This window comes from Crocodylus siamensis, chromosome 11 (genome assembly GCF_052110815.1).
Source record: "Crocodylus siamensis isolate JL-2025a chromosome 11, ASM5211081v1, whole genome shotgun sequence".
NCBI classification, from domain to species: Eukaryota; Metazoa; Chordata; order Crocodylia; family Crocodylidae; genus Crocodylus; species Crocodylus siamensis.
The window spans coordinates 18,906,904-18,930,087 of NC_143405.1; the positions used below are offsets into that span (position 1 = coordinate 18,906,904).

At 49.4% G+C, this 23,184-nt stretch overlaps 2 protein-coding genes across 3 annotated transcripts; one reads left to right on the forward strand and one right to left on the reverse strand.

The window, feature by feature from the left end:
* Positions 1-2,931: 2,931 nt before the first annotated feature.
* CDC26 (cell division cycle 26) lies at positions 2,932-10,271 on the reverse strand. The gene is made up of 2 exons (XM_090022201.1): positions 10,070-10,271; positions 2,932-3,369 (listed from the first exon to the last, which is right to left on the reverse strand). The coding sequence occupies exons 1-2, from the start codon at positions 10,148-10,150 to the stop codon at positions 3,196-3,198; spliced, it is 255 nt and encodes an 84-aa protein (XP_089878327.1). The 5' UTR covers positions 10,151-10,271; the 3' UTR covers positions 2,932-3,195.
* Positions 10,272-10,288: 17 nt separating this feature from the next.
* On the forward strand, positions 10,289-23,139 carry PRPF4 (pre-mRNA splicing tri-snRNP complex factor PRPF4). 2 transcript variants are annotated; one of them, XM_090022198.1, is made up of 14 exons: positions 10,289-10,428; positions 11,730-11,907; positions 12,225-12,411; positions 12,636-12,723; positions 14,220-14,299; positions 14,925-15,018; positions 15,955-16,049; positions 17,698-17,756; positions 18,464-18,587; positions 19,662-19,751; positions 21,407-21,529; positions 21,728-21,835; positions 21,920-22,038; positions 22,280-23,138. In XM_090022198.1, the coding sequence occupies exons 1-14, from the start codon at positions 10,405-10,407 to the stop codon at positions 22,471-22,473; spliced, it is 1,563 nt and encodes a 520-aa protein (XP_089878324.1). In that variant the 5' UTR covers positions 10,289-10,404; the 3' UTR covers positions 22,474-23,138. The 2 variants fall into 2 exon arrangements, with proteins under 2 accessions (XP_089878324.1, XP_089878325.1); XM_090022199.1 differs by having other exon boundaries at positions 10,318-10,434; positions 22,280-23,139.
* The last annotated feature ends 45 nt before the right edge of the window (positions 23,140-23,184 follow it).

A 23,184-nucleotide genomic window follows, 5' to 3' on the forward strand; every position in this document is an offset into this window, starting at 1 on the left:
GCCAGTTGCTGGACTACTCAACCTGGCCATATCTTACCCCCCCACCCATTTGTGAATACGTTCTTTGTGGCCTACTCGTCATAACAATGCAGCAGAGACAGCAAGAATGTCAATGGAGGAAAAGCACAGCAACTTTTGGGGCACCTTAATTCTAATGCTGGTCATGAAAAATAGCCTCTGAAGCAGTTTGGATGCTGATAGTGGATCCTAGGGGAAATAGTTTGGTTCATTTAAGCTTTGTGGTGCATAGGGAGGGAATAATCAAGTTGAGAGACACAAGTTAAACACAACATCTTCTGATACCCACTTCTTAAGATGAAGGAAATCATAGGCACTACTACAGATAAGTGAGAGAATCCTTTTCTGTAGATTTGAGTCTAAGCACTAATACGCTTTAAAATATATGAAATTTGAGTGCTTCATGAGGGTGTAAGATAAGGCTAACAATACAGGTTGAGGTCAGCGGGGCAAGGAGTGCCTGAGATGCCTTCCTTCCAACCCCCCCCCCAACCAAACAAACAATTTTACATATATCTAGAGCTCAGACTATGACTTTGCTCCTCCTCCAACTGATCAGTTACTTAACTTTATGCCAACGGGTACCCAGACCCCAAAATTCCTTTGAGGTGGCTGTATTGAAAATGTGAGCTTGGCAGACAGATTATTCTGTCCATGCAGGCATGCTGTAACCAAGAAGGCTGTTTGCCAGCTGGCTTTTGCATGTTCTGGAGACTCCAGATGTCACGCTGTGCCCCCTGAACATCTCAGCAATGTGCAAATGTGAGAGGCTATTATACAACTAGATAGGTGTGTAACTACAGAGTAAGATGCAGACTAATAAGTATGCAGGAGAAGAAGGTACCAGGTAGCAAGGACAACGCTACATGCTGTTGCCTTAATCGGATGTGGTAGTGAAGAGGGGGGTGCTGAGGAAGTCTTCCATATGTTTGCAGTAACTTTGACCATCATGTAATAAACTAAATTAAGATCTTGGAATAATGTTTGAGATTTCCCTCACCAGCTATCAGTGACTATATGCTCTGAACATTTCAAAGTACAAAATCAGTCATCATTTCACTCCAATAAAATATAACGGATAGGGGAAGAAGTACTTAGGACCATGTACCAATATTGTGAAGAGGCAGTTAGGGCAGGAGTCAAGACATAAGGTCTGTTCCTGACTGTTTTTGATCCTCCTATGTGGCTATCACAAGTCATTTCACTTATCTTGGCCTCAGTTTCCTGGACAGTACTATGGGGCTAGGGATGAAGCATACTACATAAAGAATCTGCTATCAACACATATGCTTGCAGTTGCTATGCTGCTGTGACCATGTGTTAACTACAACTCCAACTATAACAATTCATTTCTCTGTTAATAAAAACTAGATAAAGCTGTCTCAGGCTTCCAGCACTCTAGAAATAAGAAAACAAAGCACTTAGATACACACCAGTTCCCCATTAATTCTGTCCTGTTTATGTAAATAACCCAAAATACCTGCAACAGACTCACTGCATTCTGCCTCTGCAGACAGATTCTGTGCTATAGTTTTTCACATTTTTGTTAAAGCAGAACTCTTATTTAGATAAGTCACACTGAACAAGAGAGGCTGTATTTCATGGTGTATAAGTCGAGTTTTGAAGCCCAATTTTTAACTCTTCAACCTTGACTTATATACTGTATCACCATCCCCTGCCAGCAGCACTGTGGTCTACACCTGCATGCCCCTCACTGTAGGCTGGGCACACAGGGAGCGGTGCTGGGCTTGGTGCTCGTCTGGCAGCACCACTCAAAGGATAGGGACATACCAGCTGTGCACCAAGTCCCACCCTGCCCCCTGCAAGTAGTGCTGTGGCGCATGTCCACACAGAGGATGCTCAGGGGCCAGTATAAGTCAATCCCATATTTCTGATCCAAAAAGTTAGGTTGTCTTATACACCAGATCTATGAAATTCCTAACTTTTTGGATCAGAAAAATGGGATTGACTTGTACAGTGTCAACCTATACACTGTGAAATATGGTACATTCAGCTATCCCCTCAACCAAGTCATTTTGTTCATGTACTAGACCTCCTCATCTGTCCATATGTCACCACTCCATAATGGATGCAGCAGTTACCCCTGACACTACAGATTTCTGTCTCAAACCTATACATTTACTGGGTTTGGTGGCCTTCTCACCACCCTGAAATACTTCTCCAAGACATTGGAAGTAACAGACCAGCTAAAAATATAGCATGAGCCCTTAATTTACTACTTCAGTGTTCCAATTGAAACTTAACCGTTAGAAGACAGAGTCTGCATCAGGATTTCCTGTACCCAATTTATTCTGCTGCCCTACTTGCACTGAAATACTGGTGGAGGAAGTAGGCTGGGAAAGAAATGTAGAGTCTTTCACTTCTAAGGCACCAGCTCACACTCCTCCAGCTCTGCAGCGATTTTAAGGCAGAGCTTTCTAGCAGCCTACGTAAATGAGGTCGGGAGGGGGCTGGTCTACTTTTAAATAGGTAAAAAGCCACCATTATAACCAGCTTTCTTAGGAGCACCTTGAGAAGGAAGCTTACTCTGCCACTGCTATGCCTTACCTATTGCAGGATAACCAAAGAACTTCAGTCACCTATACCCATATTCATGGAACTGTATTACTGACACTCCCCAGAGCTCCATTTCCTTCCACTCTATAAGCATTTGCACCTCTTGTTTGATCACAGATCCTTCTGCCTTGATTTTTAAGAACACTAAATTCTGCAATTTCAGAGGAGTTTGGCCTTCGTATGGTTTCTCATGGTGGCAGCACCTTCACTTGATCCCTAATACTTGTTCCCTGTCCATGAGGTCCAAAACATTCTCAGCAACTCCAACTCTGCTGCTTGCAGTTTTGATTCATCCTTACCTGCTTCATACACTTTTCTGATACATAAAGAACTTCCTGTGTTTAAAAAAAAATATTTATTTAAAACAAAACAGCTAGCCAGGGGGGTTGCTGGAGGGAGGGTAACAAGTCAGATTAAAAACATGTCCAAAACCTGTTGGAAAAAGTAATACCTTCCCCTATAGAAGCATGAGACTCACTGGCATGCAGAGGCCAGTCCCAGCCATGGCTAGAGCTTCCCACCAGCAACATCTCTGCTCGCATTGTCTTGGGGTGATTATCCCATCAGCGTCCAATACTGAACTGTCTGGAATTCTTGTCTCTAGAACTCAAAACTTCCAAACTGGGAGGAACGGTTGTTGGGTTTGGGCTGAGGTTTGTAACCAATTCGGTCATTTATCATTTGTTCTCTGCTCTTGTGGTCATTGGTCAGTCCAATAGCTCCTTCATCATTTGTTCCTACTACATCCACATCTTCACGCTGCTTCTTGCGGCTCTGCAAAAAAGAATGACGACCCATGAAAACCAGGGCACTGGAAACGCAAAGACACTGTCAAGGAGAGAGCCTTTTTCAATTCTTATTGCTAACTCTAGAGGGAGCCCTGAAACTGTGAAACTAGGGAAATATTGGGCAAGCTGATTTCATTATAGACAAGCAGCTTGTCAACCTGTTCCTGTCGGGGGCAGGGGGTCGGACCTGATGATCTGTTTAGGTCCCTTCCAACCCTAACTACTATGATACTATGAACTGGACAACTTCACTGGGTTTTTTTGGATAGCTCTACAGCAGGGGTGTTACCCATACAGCACATGGGTCAGATAGTGTCCTGGGACTTCTTGCTGTGGCTGCAAGAGCCGCTGTGTCAGCGCAGTCGGCAGCTATTGGGGTAACATAAGGCTGTGGGAAGCAGCCAAATTTACCAACTGCCAAATTCACCATTTTCAATTGCTGCATTAACATCCCTGCCACTGGAGGAGGTAAGGCAGCAGTGTTAACATCTTGTATGCTGGCAGGAAATATAGCTTGCCTACTGATTTGAGTTGGACACCCCTGATCTACAATATGTTTGCCCCAAGTGTTAAAGCACAAGTCACAGCACTGAGGCACTTCACAGTCCATACCTAAACAAAGATACAAGTATCACTTCACAGGTTGGATACTACCGGCAACGGCCTGCATAATAAGACAAATCTTGCAATCCACTAAAATGGCAGCTCTCATCCCCATAACATGTTCAGAAGTGAACCTACTCCCATCACAATGGCAACTGCTTCCAGAGTGGAGGAGGAAGACAAGTATATTCTGAACCAGAGCTGTCCAAACTGAGCATGGCTGGGGGTTACTTGTAGCAGCAGCAGCCCTTCTAGGACTCTCCCCCACTGATATGAGCTGTACCTGTGGCATGTGCCCCCCTCCACAGCATGGACTGTGCCAGCAGCATGCACACCCCCATCCAGGTTTTGCTCGTGGCATGTGGCCTCCTCATCACCCATACCCATGGTGCATGGACCTCTTGGCCTTTCCCTGCCACATGCCAGTGGGAAAGGTGGCCAACAGAGCCCACAGTCCATATTTTAACTATCCCCATACCGCCAGTGGGACAGCCCTGTTCTCAATTATGGGCTAGCACTGCAGTTAGGAATTTCAGTTATTTGAGTGTTACAATGCTACAAAGGCCTCTACAGCACTGCTAGAGCTCCATGATTCCCAACTAAGTAGTCTCTAGTCTGAGAAGCTCAGCTGGGATGTGTCAATGGGAGTGGATACAGTGAGGTGGAGTTTTAAACTTTGATAGTGTTGACTAGGGAGTCTGTTGTTGCGTCTTATTTTGTGGGTTGTTTATCTGCTGCTGTACACCACTATGAACATTTCTAGATAGAGCCGAATATACATCTAAACAACAAGTTTTCAATGCATGTCATGTGCATGTCCCCACAGCTCTGATGATTTTAGAACTAAACTGAAATTCACAATCACTCTTTACCAACCTCCCCAAAATAGACAGAACCTCTCTGCATCCACCCACTCCCTTAGGAGAAGCCTGAGCAGCCAGGTAGGTTTCAGACTATTCCTCATGTGTGACAATATTGCTTCCAGAGGGAGCAGACTCCAGCGTCTGTATTCTTATTGAGCATACAGGGCCCCATAGGTACCAAATTAGGTACTGTCAAGCCAGGTCTCTGTTTCTTTCTACCGCTAAATTAAAGTAAGGGTAAAGAGAAAAGTATCTCAGTGTAGCACCCAAAGTAGACAGATAAGAACATAAGAACTGCCATTTACTGGACCAGACCATAGGTCTGCCAAAGCCCACATTTCCTTTGTGTGTCCAATTGGCCTGTGTCACACTGATCTACCAGACCAGGAAGAAGGCTCTGGCCAGGGGCAGCCAGGCAAGTGTGGGGCTGTCTTCCTTTTGTTCTTCTGCTAGCGTCTCCAGGCAGAATATCACCGATCAGTGTCTACAGTAGGGGTGTCCAACCTTTTTGAATGTGGGGCCGGACCATGAACTTTTTATCACTGAGTGGGCTGGTGAGCCATATTCAAAGACCTCACAGGAAGCAGTATCACATCAGGAAGTGATATTACGTGACCTTTGACACCAATGAAGTTGCAAGAAGTGACAACGAAATGGGTCTGGAAATGTGGTTTAAAATCCAAAATAAAAACAATATAAAAACAACAATGAAATAATACCAAACACTTGACTAAAATAAATACTTAGGTTACAGCAGCAAGCTATTTTGGCATTCCTCCCTTGTCGGCCTGGCAGCTTTGCAGGGAAAGGGGCCAGGCCTTGGGTGCTGCTAGGTGCCTCGGCCACATTTTGCCCAAACTCATCCTCCCAGACACTCACTGCTTGGAAAGAAACAGGCTGGAACCCCCTTCTGGCTGCCCTGGCCTAAGTTCGTCAGAGTTTTGCATCCTATTATTATTTTTTAAAGGTGGAGATGGCGGAGACCTCTCGCCCATACCACAAAAGGCATCTGAGACAGAAGGGTGCCCGTTCTGCTGCCCTGGTGGCTGTGGACACTCACTTGGAGGGGGAGACAAAAGGTCAGGGATGCCCCTGGCTTCCCTGCATTGTTCTCTCACCTCCTCCATTTGAGCCCTCTCTAGTGCAACCTTGTATTAATTTTTATTTTTTACTTTTTGGGTCCCTGTGCCCCCTTGGCTGTGTCCGTACAGGCTGGGAGAGAGATGGCCTCCATCTGTGGTGTTTGGTGGTTCTGGGTCGGGGGTGCAGCTGCAAAGCAGCCAAGTTGGTGCAGGGCGGCCCGCGGCCCTATGTAGGCTGCTCAGGGGCAGCTGGAGGGGTTTAGTTTTCTCTTCCTGGATACAAGCCTGGCTCAGGTGGCCCTTGACCAGTGGCAGCTGGGAGGCTCCGGGGCTGGGGGCTGTTAGCCGGAGCCCAGCCGCCCAGGCCTTTCAGCGGCACGTGGCACTTTTGGCCTCATGGCTGCAAGAAGCAGCCAGGACTGGGAGCAGCCAGCAGGACAGGAGTTTGGCGGTCTCAAGACCCCCGGCCCCACCCGCAGCAGCCAGCTTCTGCCCTGGGCTGAGGCGAGGCCGCCGGAGGAAGCGGCGGCAGGTCCCCCCCGGGCTGTGCAGCACCGGGCTCTTCCACCCGGCTCTTCTCCAGCAATGGCAGCAGGCACCACAACCGCTGCCCCACATACCAGCACCGACGCCGGGTGGCCCTTCTGCAGCCGGGAGCCAGGTAACGCTGCGCCGCCCCTTGCAGGCTCGCCTGCCCTGCCGCCCTCCCTCCCCTCCCCGGCGGGTACAGGAGCCCCTGCTGCTCCGGCTGGGCTCATCCTGTCCCCAGTGCCACATGGCTACTCCTCTTCCCACACGCACTGCGCTGGCAATGTCAAGCTGATGCAGTATGTGTGGGAACCTTGTCCCTTCCCCAGCCCTTCAGCAGCCATTAGGAAGCTGCTGAGGAGCTGGGGGAGAGACGAGGGGTGGGAACAAAAGTAAACAGTGTTTACTTTCGTTTCTTGTGGCAACACCATGGGCCACAGAAAATGCCTTGGCGGGTCGCATGTTGGACAAGCCTGGTCTACAGGCTCCCTTCGCTCATTCAGGGGGCAGTGGGCACTGGCTGGTGCACACTGCTCCAGTGTCCTCTTCTGGCTCCTTTGTTATGAACTTGCGACCTCTCTCCCTCTCCTGCTTTTATCACAGAACCATAGAAAATTAGGGTTGGAAGGGACCTCAAGAGGTCATCTAGTACAACCCCCTGCTCAAAGCAGGACCATCCCTATCTATATTATCCTTGCCAACGCTTTGTCTAACCAGGCCTAAACCTCCAAGGATAGAGTCCACAACCTCTCTGGATAACCTGTTCCAGTGTTTTATTACCCTCCCAGTGAGAAAGTTTTTCCTAGTAGCTAACCTAAACTTCCCTTGCTGCATCTTGAGACCATTGCTCTTTGATTTGTTATCTCCCACCACTGACAACAGTCTAGTTCAGAGGTGGGCAATGATTTTGGCTAGAGGGCCACTTAATGACTTCTACTGAGCCGTCAAGGGCTGCACACCTAAAACCTTTTAGAAGATATAATGTTAACAAATTATAAATAAAAAACAAAATTATACTAAAATCAAATACCTACTATAACATATTTTAATTTTATTTCAAAAAAATATTTCTTGTCCTCATTTATTTTTTTTTGAGTAGCATATATAGAGGCAACTGCATAATAGCTCAAAATGCAGTAGAGGCACATCGATACATTGGTCTGATATTGGATTGGCACCCACACCAAGAAAATTGTCTATAACAGAAATCAGTCTTTTGTGGCCAATAAACGGCCCTTGCATGTGCACAGCCACAGTGCAGCACGTAGGCAGTGAGGAACACAGCCCGGGCAGTGTGGAGAGTTGTGTGCGGCTGGTAAGTCTGTTGGAGTGGAAGGGGAGCAGAGACGTGGACAGATCAAGGCCCCTGTGGTGAGGGAGGGAGTGAGACTGGGGCAGGTGCTTCCCAGCCACGGCAGGGGGGAGGGGAGAGGGAGAAGGGCATGGCACAGTCACGGCTTGCCTGGGGGGGTCTTGGGAAGGGGGGGAGCAGCTCCTGCCTTGCACACTGCTCATTTGGGAGCCACTCATCCAGTGGCTCCAGCTGCTGCTCCTGTCTGGGAGGTCTGTCCCCTTATCTGTGCAGAAAAGGGTGGGCCAGAGCTCGGCCAGGCTGCGTTCGGGGAGGGCAGCAGCACTGGGAGGGAGCTATGGGGGCACTACAGCAAATTTTGGGGTGGCTACAGCCCCTCCAGCCCCCTCCCACCGCCGCCACCACCCACAGCCTAGTCCAGACCCCTGCCGGGAAGAGCCCAGTGCTGCCCCAGTCCCAGCCTCCCCAGGAAGCACACCCCTCCACCCCCGTATCCTCCAGGGGTGTACACAGCAGTGGGAGCTGCCCCCACCAGACGAGCTCCGTCCTGTGCCCCACCCCGCCCCAGCTGGGCAGTGCCTGCCCACCCCCAGCCCCACTCCCTCCCTCACTGCAGAGGCCTTGATCTGCACCCCCCGTGCCTTCCCTCCCCTCTCCCCTTCCACCACAACAGACTTACCAGTTGTACACAGCTGTATTAAAAATCAAAGCAGTATTAGTTAATATGTCTCCTTAAAAATCAGCTGTCAGTATCAGCCCCAAAAATCTCTATTGGTGCAACCCTAAAATACAGTCTTGCTTTAGTATATTGTGGGGGGTAGGGAGGCAGTGTGTGTGTGTATGTGGTGGGGGGAGGGGGGTGTGAGGAGCTGCCTGCTTGCTAGGTCCTGGAAGCTGGGCAAAGGTGAGGGGTCAGGGACATGTGCAGCAGAGCTCAGCCAGGTGGTGCAGATGCAGGTGTGGTCAGCTACTCCCACCCTCACATCCAGGCCACAGATGCTCCTGCGGTGCTCCACATGGGGCTGAGCCCAGCCTGTCTGCATCTGTCATGCAGCCATGTCTGCATCTGCTGGCTCCAGCTGGCATGCATAGCTTCCCGGCAGGGCTGCAGCTGTCTAGGTATTGCTTGCTCTCCCCCCAACACTTCCAGCAGTTCCTCCTCCTTCTCCTGCCATGCGCACACAGGGAGGGGGGGGAGGGGGAAGAGCTGCAGCCAGGAGGCTCCTGCCCCAGTGGACCTTCCACCCACTCTGCCTGCCCAGTGTGACGAGCAGACATGAGCAGCCACCTCTGGGCGGCCAAGTGGATGGAAGGTGGTTGGGAGCTGCAGCTCAGTGTGCTGGGGAAGGAGCCGCCTGGCTGCAGTCCCTCCTGCCTGGAATGGCACAGCAGAGGCAAGAGGAAGAACCACTGGAGGTACAGGAGCAGCCCCACCAAGAAACTGTGCTAGTCGGGGCTAGGGCTGTTGGCAGATGTAGGCTGCCCTGGGCAGGAGAACAAGTAGGGCCTGGCCCCGTGTAGAGCACTCCAGGGGCAGCCGTGGGTTGGATCCAACCAATTGGCCGGCCGGCAGTTCGCCCAACCCAGTCAAGTTCCATCCTCTTTGTGATCATCCTGCGGGTAGCTGAAAGCTGCTATTAAATCCCCTCTCTTGTCTTCTCCAGGCTAAAATAAGACCAGTGCCCTCAGCCTTCTCATACGTCATGTCCCAGCCCCTGAACCATTTTCACTGCCCTCTGCTGGACTCTCTCCAATTTGTCTACATCCTTTCTGTAGTGGGAGGCCTAAAACTGGACACAGTACTCCAGCTGTAGCCTCACCAGTGCCGAATGGAGGAGAATAATCATTTCCCTTGACCTACTGGCAACACGCCTATGAATGCAGTCCAGTATGGTGTTGGCCTTCTTTGCAACAAGGGCTCTCTGCTGGCTCATACTCAGCTTACTGTCCACTGTGACCCCCAGGTCCTTTTCTGCAGAGCTGCTGCCCAGCCAGTCAGCCCCAGCCTGTACTGGTGCATGGGATTGCTCTGTCCTACATGCAGGACTTTGCACTTGTCCTTGTTGAACCTCATGAGATTTCTTTGGGCCCAATCCTCCGGTTTGTCTCCGTTCCTCTAAACCCCAGCCCTGCCCTCCAGCGTATTCACTACTCCCCCAGCTTGGTGTCATCTGCAGACTCATTTTTCTCGCCTCCGCACGGCGGCGGAGCCCCCCGGGACGCTCCCCGCACGGCAGGCGGCCCCGGCGGCCCCTGGGACGAGAGCGCCGAGCGCGGCCGGGTCTCGACGCGCCTCACCTCGAGGTCCTTCCTGATGCTCTCGAACTCCTCGATGTCGTCCAGCTTCAGCTCCAGGCGCGTCGGCTTCCGACGCAGCATCGCGAGCGAGCGCCGCCGGCCCCGCGGCCCCTCCGCCCGCGAGCGAGCGCACCTCGCCCGAGAACCGGACACCCCGGCCCGGCTGCTGCCGCAGACCCGCCCACTTCCGGCCGGCACTTCCCGGCATGCCCCGCGCCCACTTTCGCCCGACACCTCCTGGCATACGTCTCGCGGCGACCCGGAACCAGTTGGGTGAAGATAGTTCCGTGGTGCGGAGGGTCCCTGCAGTGGCGGGTGTTGCCGTCCCCGTCGTCATGGCGTCCGCGCGGGGCCCTGCGGTGCGGGTGAAGCGGGGCTCGGGGCGGTGTTGGGGCCGGGGCGGGCTGTGCGGGGTCTCTCGTTGCGGACACCGGGCCCAGAGCGGGGGGTCGGAGTTAGCGCTTCTCCTTGTCCCTGATTGTCACGGCACGGGGCCACCCCGTGAAATCCGCTTCTCGCCCGGGTCCGGTTCCCCAGGGTCCTGGACAGGGGCCGCTGGGGCCTAACTCCCGGCTCCCCTGGGGGGACTCGTGGCAAACACAGCTCTTAGTTTTCACCCTTTTTTTGTTTGACTGCGGGAGGAGGACAGAGCTGTTTTTTCCTGTTGCAAAGTACTTGGACCCAAGCGACGGGCTCCCGTTTGAAATCTCTGGGTTTGTCTTGTGAGTCCTGTTTGCCCACCGCACTGCGTTGATGTGTGGCATCTTTGAAAGGATCTGAATCCCCCCTGGCAGGGCCATGGCCCCTGGTTAAGAATCACTGCAGCAGAGGGGTGTACGGGAGTGCTGCGTAACACATGGTTGTGAGCACGTCGATAAGTTGTATCCCTGCAGCAGGTTTTTAAGATCTAGGTAGACAAAGGCTTGGCTGGGATGATCCAGTTGAGGGGGGTCCTGCTTCAGGCAGGGGGCTGAACTGGATAAAATCAGAAAATGAGGGTTGACAGGACCTCAGGAGGTCACATCTAGCCCAATCCTCTACTCAAAGCAGGACCATCCCCAACTCTACCATCACAGCCAAGGCTTCATCTACCTGGGTCTTAAAAATCTCTAAGGATGGGGAGTCCACAATGTCTCTGGGTAACCTGAGGCCTGTTCCAACCTTCGTTTTGTATGACTCTAGACTTAAAGCTGAAACATCCCGTTATAAAGCTGGGATCATACCCTGGCAGCATTGCAGTTGCTGGGGAATTTGCTAGTAACTTACAACAGGGTTGGATTTTTGTGCCTTTATTTTTGACTTGCTGCCCAACCTTGCGTTTACTCTCTAAAAGTTGAAGGGATATGGGCTGTTGTTAAGCACAAATTGATATGAGTGCATTGGAAAGGAAGTCTGGGATTTTTTTTTACACATCGTAAAGAGGCATAAAGGATTACAAAAAAATCCCTACCTGGTTTTCTTAAGCATACTTTTTGTTGAGGAATCACTTCCCTGTTCAGAGCTAATGCTCTAGGTATAATTTCAGGGTTTCTGGTTTGGGTAGACCTAACTTTCTCTTGCAGAAGAATGATTTGTGCAGCCAAAGCAGTTTGCTGAATTGCTGCTCCCAAGCCAGATACATACTGAACCAGTCTGTTAAAATCTTGCTTTTATTTTGCAGGCTACAAAAACCAAGATCTCAGATGACAGTGATGCTCCCCCAGTTAAGAGACCTCATATCTTCTATGGCAGTTTGGAGGAGAAGGAAAGGGAGCGTATTGCCAAAGGGGAGCTGGGGCTGCTAGGAAAAGATGGGATGAAAGCTGCGATCCAGGCCGGCAACATTAACATTAGCAGTGGTAAGAATGACCTCTGTATAGTGCTTTCAGCTTCTTTTCTTGCTCCTGGCTTTGAGATATTTAAAAAGACATTTTTGTTTGGGTTCAACTCAGGGCTTTAGGACAGAAATTTGGGCTGTAGAGACTACAAGATATCCAGTATTCTATCATGATTTGAATGGGGGTGGGAAGTCTAGGGAGAGAAGGTAACCATTGCCAGCATTGACCATCCCGACCCTGAATGGGCGAAAATATTTATAGCTTTTAATGGTTAGAGTTGTCTAAATCTCTGGTGCAGTTGTCATTGCTTCAATCTGATGGCTTTGTTTCTGGCATAGGTGAGGTCTTTGATCTTGAAGACCATATGAGTGAGCGCCAGGCAGAAGTGTTGGCTGAATTTGAGCGCAGGAAGCGTGCTAGGCAAATCAATGTTTCCACTGATGACTCTGAAGTCAAGGCCTGCTTACGAGCTCTTGGGGAGCCCATCACACTCTTTGGAGAAGGGCCTGCAGAAAGAAGAGAAAGGTGCTGTGTCTTGTCCTTTGTGTGGCCTGTCCTGTAACCAAATCATAAATCTCTTGTAAAACTGCTTGAGCTCTTGAGTGCACTGAGTGCTGTTACCCACTGTTCCTTCTCAGTGATATAACAACAACTGTGAATGAAGAAGAAATTGATCATCTGTCACACATGGTCAAGAATGAGAAGTTATTGAATGAATCTGATTTAATGCTTGGTGTGTTTCATTGCAGATTGAGAAATATCCTCTCGGTGGTTGGCACTGATGCTTTAAAAAAAACAAAGAAAGATGACGACAAGTCTAAGAAAGCCAAAGAAGAGGTAAACATCTCTCCCATTTTTGGATTCTGCAGGTTATTAATGTAGGGAGAAGGGGACGGTTTTATAGAAACCTTCAAATTCCTTCACTGACCATCTGTAACATTTCCAGAGCTCTGACATTGATTTTTTTGTATCATTAGATAGCCTGATAGCATGAGGTGGACTTATCAGTATAGGACTTGTGCATAGGACAGTGACAGCCTAAGGCAGAGGTGGGCAAAATGGTGGATCTGGCTAGTGGTCAGACTTCTTTTCCCAGCAGCCCCTGTCTGTGTTGCTACAGCTGTTTTCCATGGAGACCTCAGAAGTGGTGGCACTGTGACAGTGCGGGGCCAAGGTTTCCATGGAGACTGGCCCCAGCAGTGCTGGCAGGGCGTGTGGCAGGGCAGGGAGCTGCTCCGCAGCCAGGTCTGGGATCTTGCAGTAATGACAGTATGGTCTGGAGCTGGAGCAGTCACAATCCACTGCATGTATGCCCCTGCCTGGGGCTTGCACACAATGTTCCCTCTAAGGAGCCGCAGTCCGTGAGTGTGCCGCCTTGGTTCAGCATGGGACACTTACCAAAGGGGGCTGGGGCTGGAGGCTGGAGCTGGAAGCCAGGGTCTGGGATCAGGGCTGGAGGCTGGGAGCTGGAGCTGGAGACTGGGGTCGGGGACCAGGGGCTGGAGCCGGAGCCTGGTACAGGCTCTCCGGCTCTGGGGAAGTGCTCTGCTCCCCTGCATCAGGGCCAGGGAGTGGAGCAATTCCCGGGAGCCGGTGGAGCCCACGCCAGCCCCCCACCCCAGCCTCCATCTCTGCCTTGCCTCACCTCAGGGAGGAGCCGCTGCCTGCCCCGAGTGAGGCTCTGCTAGGTCCGGAACACTGCTCCTCTCCCCAGCCCTGACGCCACATGCCTCCTTGCTCCCTGAGGCGATGCAGGGGAGCAAAGCAGCGTCCCAGAGCCAGCAGAGCCTCACTTAGGGCAGGCAGCGGCTCCTCCCCGAAGTGAGGCAAGGCAGCGATAGAGGCTGGTGTGGGCTTTGTCGGCTCCAGGCAAGTGCTCCACTTAACAGCCCTGATGCGGGGGAGCGGAGCGCTTCCCCTGGAGCCGGCGGAGCCCACGCCAGGCTCCTGCCCCAGCCTCTCCTCGTGCACGGCCTTGAAAAGGCTGTGCACAGCCACACTTTTAGTTGTGCGCACCTTAGAGCGAACCTTGCTTGCAGGTAGTGGATCACAGCTCTGCCTCTGCTTTGGGTCATGCTGTCACTGCCGCAAAATCCCAACCGCCAAAGCAGCTTCCCACCACTTCACCATGGGCCCTGCCAGCCCTGGTAGAGCCAGTCTGCATGGAAACTCTGGTGCTGCATTGTCACAGTGCCCCTGCTGCTGGGGTCTCCATAGAAACTTGCCACAGCAATACAGGCAGGGGTTGCTGAGAGATGGAATCTGCTGCAGGCTGGACTTTGTCTGCTCTTGTCCTAAGGTGTTCTTGAATTTGTTTGGTTTTCTTTTTTTAGTATCAGCAAACCTGGTACCACGAAGGACCAAGCAGTCTGAAAACAGCTAGATTGTGGATCGCCAACTACTCACTCCCCAGGTAAAGAAAGGGGCTGTAAAGCAAGCAAAGTGCAAGCTTTTCTGAAAAGCAATGAACTCATTAGATGATGGGCAGTGCAGGTGTTTGAGGTGCAGGATAAGAGGCAACACTGGACAGGCAACAAAGGCTGGAGCTGAGCGTAACTGGACTTGGAGGTTGTGCACTTAGTTTGAGTCTTGCCACAGAGTTTTGCTGGCAGAACTCCAGTTCACACTCAATACCTCTCTGCAGTGGCAGAACCTTTCTGTGTTGGCAGAATCGTTTCACCTCTGCCAATTGGATTAAGGGTTTTGCTGACACCCAGTGGCCAGCTGAAGGGGTTACAGACACCACTGTGCTTTTAGCAGCAATTCAGTCAGCAGCTAGTTTTCTTCCACTGGACACTTTGTGCTCCAGCAGCCTAGGTGTAGAGCAGATCTGCACAGAGCTACCAGTAGCAGATTGGTGTGCACATGCTCTGATGGTTTAGCACTAGCAGCAGAGGTGAAGTAGTGTAGATATAGCCTGAATAAGTAGTGGTTGTAAGAGTCCAGCTCTGGGACAGGAAGGAAGGTAAAGGATCTGTTTCCTGCCCTAGGGCAGGAAAGTGCAGGGATTCATCATTACAATTTTGTTTCTCCCACAGGGCAGTGAAGCGGTTGGAAGAAGCCCGATTGCTCAAAGAAATTCCCGAGGCTACCAGGACATCCCAGAGGCAAGAACTGCACAAGTCCCTAAGGGTAGGTGTGGTTTCATCTCAGCTACTCTCTTGTGGCGTCAGCAAGAGGTTAAGAGAACAGAATGCAGAGGTCTAGACTAATCTCCCAGTACACATTATTCTTTCTGCCGTGTATGTTGTGCTTTCACTGTGTTCTGCCTGTCCTTCCTTTTTTATCATCAGGCTGGTCAGTGGTTTGAGAACAGGACTTGGGTTTAAATACTCTGCCTGCAGGACAAAGAACTGCAGAGACAGTTGCACATAGCTGCATCTATTTAATTTGATGATAAAGAAATCCTGTCACCCTATGGATTTGTCATGTTCTCATTCACTGAGGCAGAGTGATAGTGTCCATTTTTTTTTCTCACTTGCTGCCTTGACAGCTGGAAGCCTTAAACCAGTGGAATTAAGAAACCAGCACAGCCACAAAATGAATGCTTCAGCTGTGACTCTTGAGAGGCCCTTTTCTCTGTTGTTAAGGTAGATCAGGTGGCTAATTCAGAGCTTGGCTGAACAGAGGTAATGCATTGTGCCCTAGGACTAACTGTTTTGGACACAACTCCTTTAGAAGGGAGATAGCTCTTGGAAGTGTTGGCTCTATCCAGAGAACATCCTGTCACTCTTGCAAGAAAGTTCAACTCTAATTGTACCATTCACAGTGGTATAAAGGCAAAGAGAGGCCCAGACCACTTGGGGCTTTCTGGATCAGAACCAGCGTGCTGATGTGCACCTGCAAGCCTCTCAATAGCCAGCTTGAGGCTCACTGCTAGCTTAGCACTCTCAGGTCTGCTGCACAGTTGGTCTTGCTCTAGAGTAACAGGTCTTTCTGGTAAGTGACTTCCTGAAGGCCTCAGTTTTTCCTGTGTAGATTTGTCTCCTTATCTACCTCTCAGAATTAGGGTTTCTCTTACTGCCTCATGCTTTGGTCATTGATCCTGGCTTTTGTGTTTGGTTTTAGTCATTGAATAATTTCTGCAGTCAGATTGGAGATGATCGCCCCATCTCTTACTGCCATTTCAGTCCCAATTCCAAACTCCTGGCTACTGCTTGTTGGTAAGTTTCCTTTTACAACATTTACTATGGGGACAAAGCGAGGAGGAGAGTGCGAGTGGTCCTATGACAGGGTGGGCAAAATCAGACCTGTGGACTGAATCCAGCCTGCCAGATATTTGTATCTGGCCCACAACTATCCCTCCTTGTGCCACATGGGTCTGAGACCTGCCCAAGGCAGTCCTCACCAGGCATCTGCCCTATGCCTGCTGACAGCACTAACCTAGCCCCAGCTAGTGCCCATAGCTTCCCAGTGGCGCTGTTCCCACTGCTGCTGCAGTTGCCTGGGTACTGCTCATCTCCCCTAACCTCAAGCAGCTCCTCCTTGTGCCCCTGCTGTGCTGCTCTGGGAAGCAGGTAGTGTGGGGAAGCGGCAGTAGCCATGGGGTCATGTATTAGGCACTACATGCTAAACCAGTTTCCGGGGTAGCTGCAGCTGGGTGGCTCCATCTCCCAGCTGGCTTCCACCCACTTGGCCACCCAGTATGATGAGCAACCACTTACAGGTGGCTGAGTGGATGGAAGGCAGCCCTGCTGGCAAGCTGTGCACACTAGTTGGGGTGGTACTGTTGGTGAATGCAGGAAGGCGTGCAGTGCGGGCTGCCCTGGGCAGGAGCAGGCAGGGCTCAGCCCCAAGTGCAGTAGACCAAGTTGGGGGTGGGGAGCATGGACTGCACCTGCACTACCTAGGTAAACTCTGCTGCATGCGCCCCCTGCCCCCTCCCCTACCCCCAGCCAGCTCTTGGGACCTAGTGTGTGGGCAGCCTCCCCCCATATGCACACCCCCACACACAGTATACAAATGTGGAATTATTTTGAGCTAGCAATTGCCTCTACATAAACTATTACAAAAAGGGGCAACTAATATATTTTTAAATGAAATTAAATATGCTATAGTAGATGTTTGATTTTTAGTATACGATTTAATTTTTTATATGTAATTTGTTAAAATGATACCTTCTGAAAGATTTTATGTGTGCAGCCCTCAACAACTCACCAGAACTTGTTAAGTGGTCCTTCAGCCAAAATAATTGTCCACCCCGTCCTATCAGATTTGGTTCTCAATAATGTTTAGTCTTGCTTTTCTAAATCTTGCCTCCATCTCATCGTAGTTTCCAGCAAAAGTCTGGGTCCGTGGATCCATCTGTTCCCTACAGCAAAGTCACAAAGCATCCCCTCCTGCTTCAGTTCAAATATCTGCCTTGTTTCCCTTCCAGCATCCCAAGCAGGCAGCTCTGCCTTTCAGCTTTCAGTGTAGGCCTATGTGTGTTAATGCAGTGTATGAGATTGTGACACACTGCAGTAGCTGGACCACAAGAAGGTTCTGCGTTTGCTGCTTATTTATATACATACACAAGAGTGTCACGTTTCCACTTCTGAGCTGGACATTGCTCTTTGCATTGGCTGAGAGGTCTTGCCTCTTAGTAGCTGAGCCCTTACCAAACAATCGCTCCTGAAAGCAGAGGACTTCTCTTCTTTGTGGTGATCTTCCTGCCTTTGCCCTCAGGCACCCTGCTAGGATCTCTCTCCCATGGGAGGACATTAGCTCAACTATTTTCCCAGCTTTGTTTTTGAGCTTTCCCTGTGGGGCTTATGCGCCTGTCTGCACTGTGGCCATCTGATTCTAACCATGTTTTTTTGTGTTTAACAGGAGTGGGTTGTGCAAACTCTGGTCTGTGCCTGACTGCAGTCTCGTTCACACTTTACGAGGTAGAGATGTGCTTTTATAGATGACCTTTTTCTAAGTTTCCTTGTCCCCATTCCCCTCTGAGTCCAATTACTATAGTAACCACTTCTGTTTGGCTACAGAAGTGTTGGGACCTGAATGCTCTGGATGCACTTTCTGAACAGTACTCAGGGTGTCGGCTGCTGACTGGGAGCTGAGCACAGAAAAGTTTCAGTTAATTAGGACTCACTTTCCATTGATTGCTGGTGCCCTGAACTTGCTTTTTTTCATAGGTAGTTGAAATCACAGTGTTTTTTCTATTCTGTGTTGAAAAATTTTAGACTAATATCAACATTCCTGTCCAGTCCACACGGAGTAGAATTGGCAGGTCTGTGTTCAGTAGACCAAACTTGGTTTTGAGCTTTGACCTACTAAAACCTTTAGCACATATTCTTTCCATTCCAAGACTGTAGCTTTTCCCCATAAAATACATTACATTTTAGGAGTGTGGACACAGGCTTCTGATGCTCCAAGAGGGTGACACTGGATTTGTTGTTGGTTTGTCTGCTGGGAGTAAATGTCTGGTAGCTACTCTGCAGCTTGATCAGCTTTTAAGTTAGAGTAGGAAACAACCAAGCATTCTTTGGCCTCTGCCCAACTAATTGGTAATGAAATGAATGGTGCTTCTCTGAGGAGGTGGTAAAACCAGCCAAAATCATACCTGCAGATTTTTTACATGGTGTCTTCTTAGGGCACAACACCAATGTGGGAGCAATTGTATTCCATCCCAAAGCTACTGTCTCCCTGGACAAGAAGGATGTCAACTTGGCCTCATGTGCAGCTGATGGTTCTGTCAAACTCTGGAGCCTTGAAAGGTCAGAACAACACTGGGCACACTGTTGCAGTGTTATTTCTTTTACTTTTTTGAGCACTTAGCAGCTTCCTGCAAGTGTGATCTGTTCTCAGTTATGCTTTGACTCTCACCTTGATACACTTCAACTTCTTCCACTTGCGAAGGGAAACAGAGTAGAGTAAGTCCTTGGTTGAGAGTCAGACAAAACTGTCTTACTGAATTGTTGCCTAGAAGCCCAGTTTCGAGCAATGGACATTGCTCAAGTGCTGCTGAGGTCTTAAACCTCTGGAGCAGGATTGGGTGTTTTGTGCCAGCCCTTCATCCATAAAGAAATTCCCAGCCACTGGTAGCAAGGAGTTAGCTTGTTACATTGCCTTGGTTCTTGGTGAGCAGCAGGTTCCGAAGCGGATGGACCATTCATAACTGTGTCCCAGAGACTCAGTGGATTAGATCAGGATCCATAACCAAGCACTGCCACAAGACACCTCTTTGCAGTGTCCAGCCACCCAACTGCTGCAGATGAGAATAATGAGGGTGCCAGACTTCAATATCTGGATGGGGGTTTTGTGTTTTTTAAGGAAAAGTCCTGCCTTGAGTCTCCAATGAGAGGCAAATAGTTTTGAGGGCCTCTGCTCATACTCTTAGCTTAGAGGGGTGGTTTTTAATTGCTTCTGGCATGGCAGCAGTCACCCTGCTCTAGGGGGAGTTGGTGGTTTGTCTCACAAGAAGACAGAGACAATTTCCTCTCTAGTTGGCCTGCTCAGAGTGGTGTTTTGTTTCTTTTTGACACTGTTTCAAACCTTCTCTTAGTAGCTGGGTTTTTTGTAGCTCTTGAAAATAAAAGGGGCTTCTGATTTTGTAAAGTAATTTTTGCATTGGGGAACCTGTAGCTCTAAGCTTACCTAATGAGAAGGATGTGAATCCTTACTTAAGTTTTAGCTTTGTGAACAAGTTCTAGGAATAGTAGGCAGGAAGTGGGAGTTCTGAACTCCTTGTGCTGCATGTTTACAAATGGCAGCAGAGTCTGCAGTAGTCTGGGCAAATAGTACATGCTCCCTGGACAGCACCTAATGGTATTGGTTTATGTTTCTTTCAGTGATGAGCCGGTGGCAGATATTGAAGGTCACACCATGAGAGTGGCACGAGTGATGTGGCATCCCTCTGGGAGGTTCCTAGGCACCACTTGGTATGGGGCTTTTGTTTGTCATACTCAGAGAGTCAAGCATTAGCTCTTGAATTGGATGAATAAGGAGGCGTTGCTGTTTGTTTGCAGAGTGGGGTTGAAAAACTGATGTTGCCCAGTGAAGTGGAAGAAGAAGAGAGCATATTATGCCTTGCTCACAGACAATTCAGCCTGGGTCATACCCAGCCATTATTGGCAACAAGCCACAGGTTAATCCTGTCTGTGCCACTGGAAGGCAAGTAAGCAAGGTTCCATAAAGATATCCTTCCCTTTTCTCTCCTATGATAGACCCTCTTTTATTTTATTCCCATATTAGACAGTTAGGCTGTCTGAATAAAATCAGTCCCATACAAACAGTGCAAGGTGAAATAACCTGTTACTGTTTCTGAGATGTGCTGGCTGCCAAAGTGCTACTACCAAGCTGTGCCATCACCTTGCTGTGGTTATCCTTGATGTCAGTCACTACTAAGAAATGAGCATGGGAATAATGATTCTCTCCTAAAGGGATTGTAGGGTCATTTGAGTCTCAGTTAAGACCTATAAACCACTCCTAGAAGAGGGTTTAATCTACATTGCAACCCAGAAGTGTGCACATAGTCCAGAGGTATCTGAAAAGCTGGCTCTAGAAGGAGCTGTGTAGTGTAGTTCCTATGAAATACCTTCTGTGTTCACACCCAATCAAAAGGTAGTCCTCATAGGTCACAGTGACCTACTCTGTGCTCCTCTCTCTTCCACTCCAATTCCAGGGACTTCTGATTCATGGAAATCAAGTCTCTGCTCTTTCTGGTGGCCATCCTGTGTTCATAAGGAGCAGCTTACAACATATTATGCCTGATCTTTAAAGTATTACATGCCTCTGAATGCCCTCCCACCCCTATTTCCATTTGAACACTGGACATGTCCAAATGCAGTGTCTGTTTTCAGGCACCCCCATGGTGAAAAATGCTCATCTTCCTGAAGGATGTGATGCTGAAGTGCAGACTTGCTTTGGAAATCTGAAGTACTAAAAGTACAGGAAGAAGACAAACCAGTACTTGTCACTGGGCAGGCCTATCAGCTCATCTGAAATGAGCTCTCAGCCATAAGCTGTTGCTTGCTGTCTGCACAGTGAGTTTCAGGGAAACTACCAGCAGAACGAAAGCCAAGCAGTGAGCTGCAGAGAAGCACTGTAGCATGTGGGGTGAATACAGTTCCCAGTGTGCAGCCAATAAATATAGTTCCTTGTTTTTTTCTATGGGGCTCACTTAGCATAACACTAGTTGGGTGGGATAGGCAGGCATTCTAACAACCCCACAGGTGTTTCTAGGTTTATGCCATATTGTGCCATGCTTTGCCTTACTCTGTGGGTGATATTTTCATTCTGCTGGCAGGCCCCATGCTCCCTTTGACTAGCTAGATGCAGCTTTCCTGTGGTATTAGAGAAGCATCCTCTTATCTGTATAATGGGGCATAGCATCAAGGACTTCCTAGTCGTTAGGGTGAGCAGGATCGTTCCTTGTCACCCCATGCTGTGCAGTAAATGATGTGCTGAACTGATTTATAGAAATGGGTCCTCATTTCCTACATGCCTATTTCAAATGTCAGCACCAGGCAGCCTCATAGTCTGACTGGACATGTGAGAAACCCACTGAGCTGAGCCGTTGTCTTTGTCTGTGCAGCTATGATCACTCCTGGCGCCTGTGGGACTTGGAAGCTCAGGAAGAGATTCTTCATCAGGAAGGGCACAGCAAAGGGGTTTATGACATTGCTTTCCACATGGATGGATCTCTCGCTGGGACTGGGTGAGATATGGTTTATGAAGAATCTCCATGTGGAACGTTATATTAAAGTTTAATCACTGAGTCACTGTCCCTCTGGTGAATTCCCTGGGGTCAAGCTGACTGTTTTCTCTGAACTGAATGCTGAGAATTAGCATTTGGGGCTAGCAGCTGCTCTTGCAAGTCTGTCTTGTGAATGTTTGGGGGTTTTTTTTCTCTTAGTGGCCTTGATGCCTTTGGCCGGGTGTGGGACTTGCGCACCGGGCGCTGTATCATGTTCTTGGAGGGTCACCTGAAAGAGATCTATGGGATCAACTTCTCCCCAAATGGGTAAGGAGGGAACTGGTGCAATTTAGATGGGAGCTCATAATGTCCATTCTCTACATAATGTCTGCTCTCTTCTCCCCATGGCAGATACCACATAGCAACTGGCAGTGGGGACAACACTTGCAAGGTGTGGGACCTCCGCCAGAGAAAGTGCATTTACACTATACCTGCCCACCAGAACCTAGTGACAGGGGTGAAGTTTGAACGTGAGTATCTCCCCTCCACCTCCTGGGTCTGTTTCCTAGCTAGCATTTCTCCTAGCTCATTGGTGCTTATGTGGTTTGGATGACTGAATGTGCAGTAGATACATAAAACAGTTTGTTTGCAGCACAACCACAGAGCATAAAATTTGCCTCCAAGCCAAATAGGGCTGTAGTTTACTGTAAACAGCAGAAAAACTGTCATTCCTATTTGCAAATCTCACCTTTTCCTCTTTCTTCACTGTAGCCAATCATGGAAACTTCCTGCTCACAGGCGCCTATGATAACACAGCAAAAATCTGGACCCATCCAGGCTGGTCCCCATTGAAAACACTGGCTGGCCACGAAGGAAAAGTAATGGGACTGGATATCTCCTTAGATGGGCAGCTCATGGCAACATGTTCGTATGATAGGACCTTCAAGCTGTGGATGGCGGAGTAGTCAGTTTAGAACTGCTAGCGATCTTGGACAAGGACTGGGAAAAAGCATCAGCCATTGAACCAAATAGAGTGACTGGAGTCACTGGTATTAGCTGTCAGGCTGTTTAGCTGGATTAGAGCTGGGCTGTATTCGCCTCCCTCATCTAAGTTTATTTTTGTATTTTGCCCCTTGTTTCTGAGGTGAATTCTGCTCCCCATCTCTGTGAGCATAATGCAGTTTCTCCTCTCCTTGTTTATAAATGTTTGTAAATACCCACATTCCACTTCCGCTGCTGTGTTTTCTGATGCCCATTTCTTAGCATCGTTCTGGCCCTCAGGTTCCTAGGAGCCATTCCAGCAGTGACAGCAGGTCTAGAATGGTTTGGCATTTTGGCAATCAGCTTCTGGAGTCATGCAAAAATGATCCTTCTACCTCAGAAAATGATACTGCTGAACATGGAAGCCCATGTTCTGTGTGCTACAGGTCAATCTGAAAAGGTGGAGAATCACTTGTCTTCCCTATACAGAGCTGAGCTCAGACTATCTAGTGTCGCAGATTCCTTAGGTACATTAGGACAGCGGTTCCCAACCTCAGGTCGCAACCCAAATGAGGGGCACAGGGGCAATGCCACTGGCACTGCACACAAAAGACAAGCCACGGCACATGCCAGGAAGCTCCCCCACCCCCAGGCTGCCACTGCTGCCACACTCCACTCCCAGCAGTGGGTTGTTG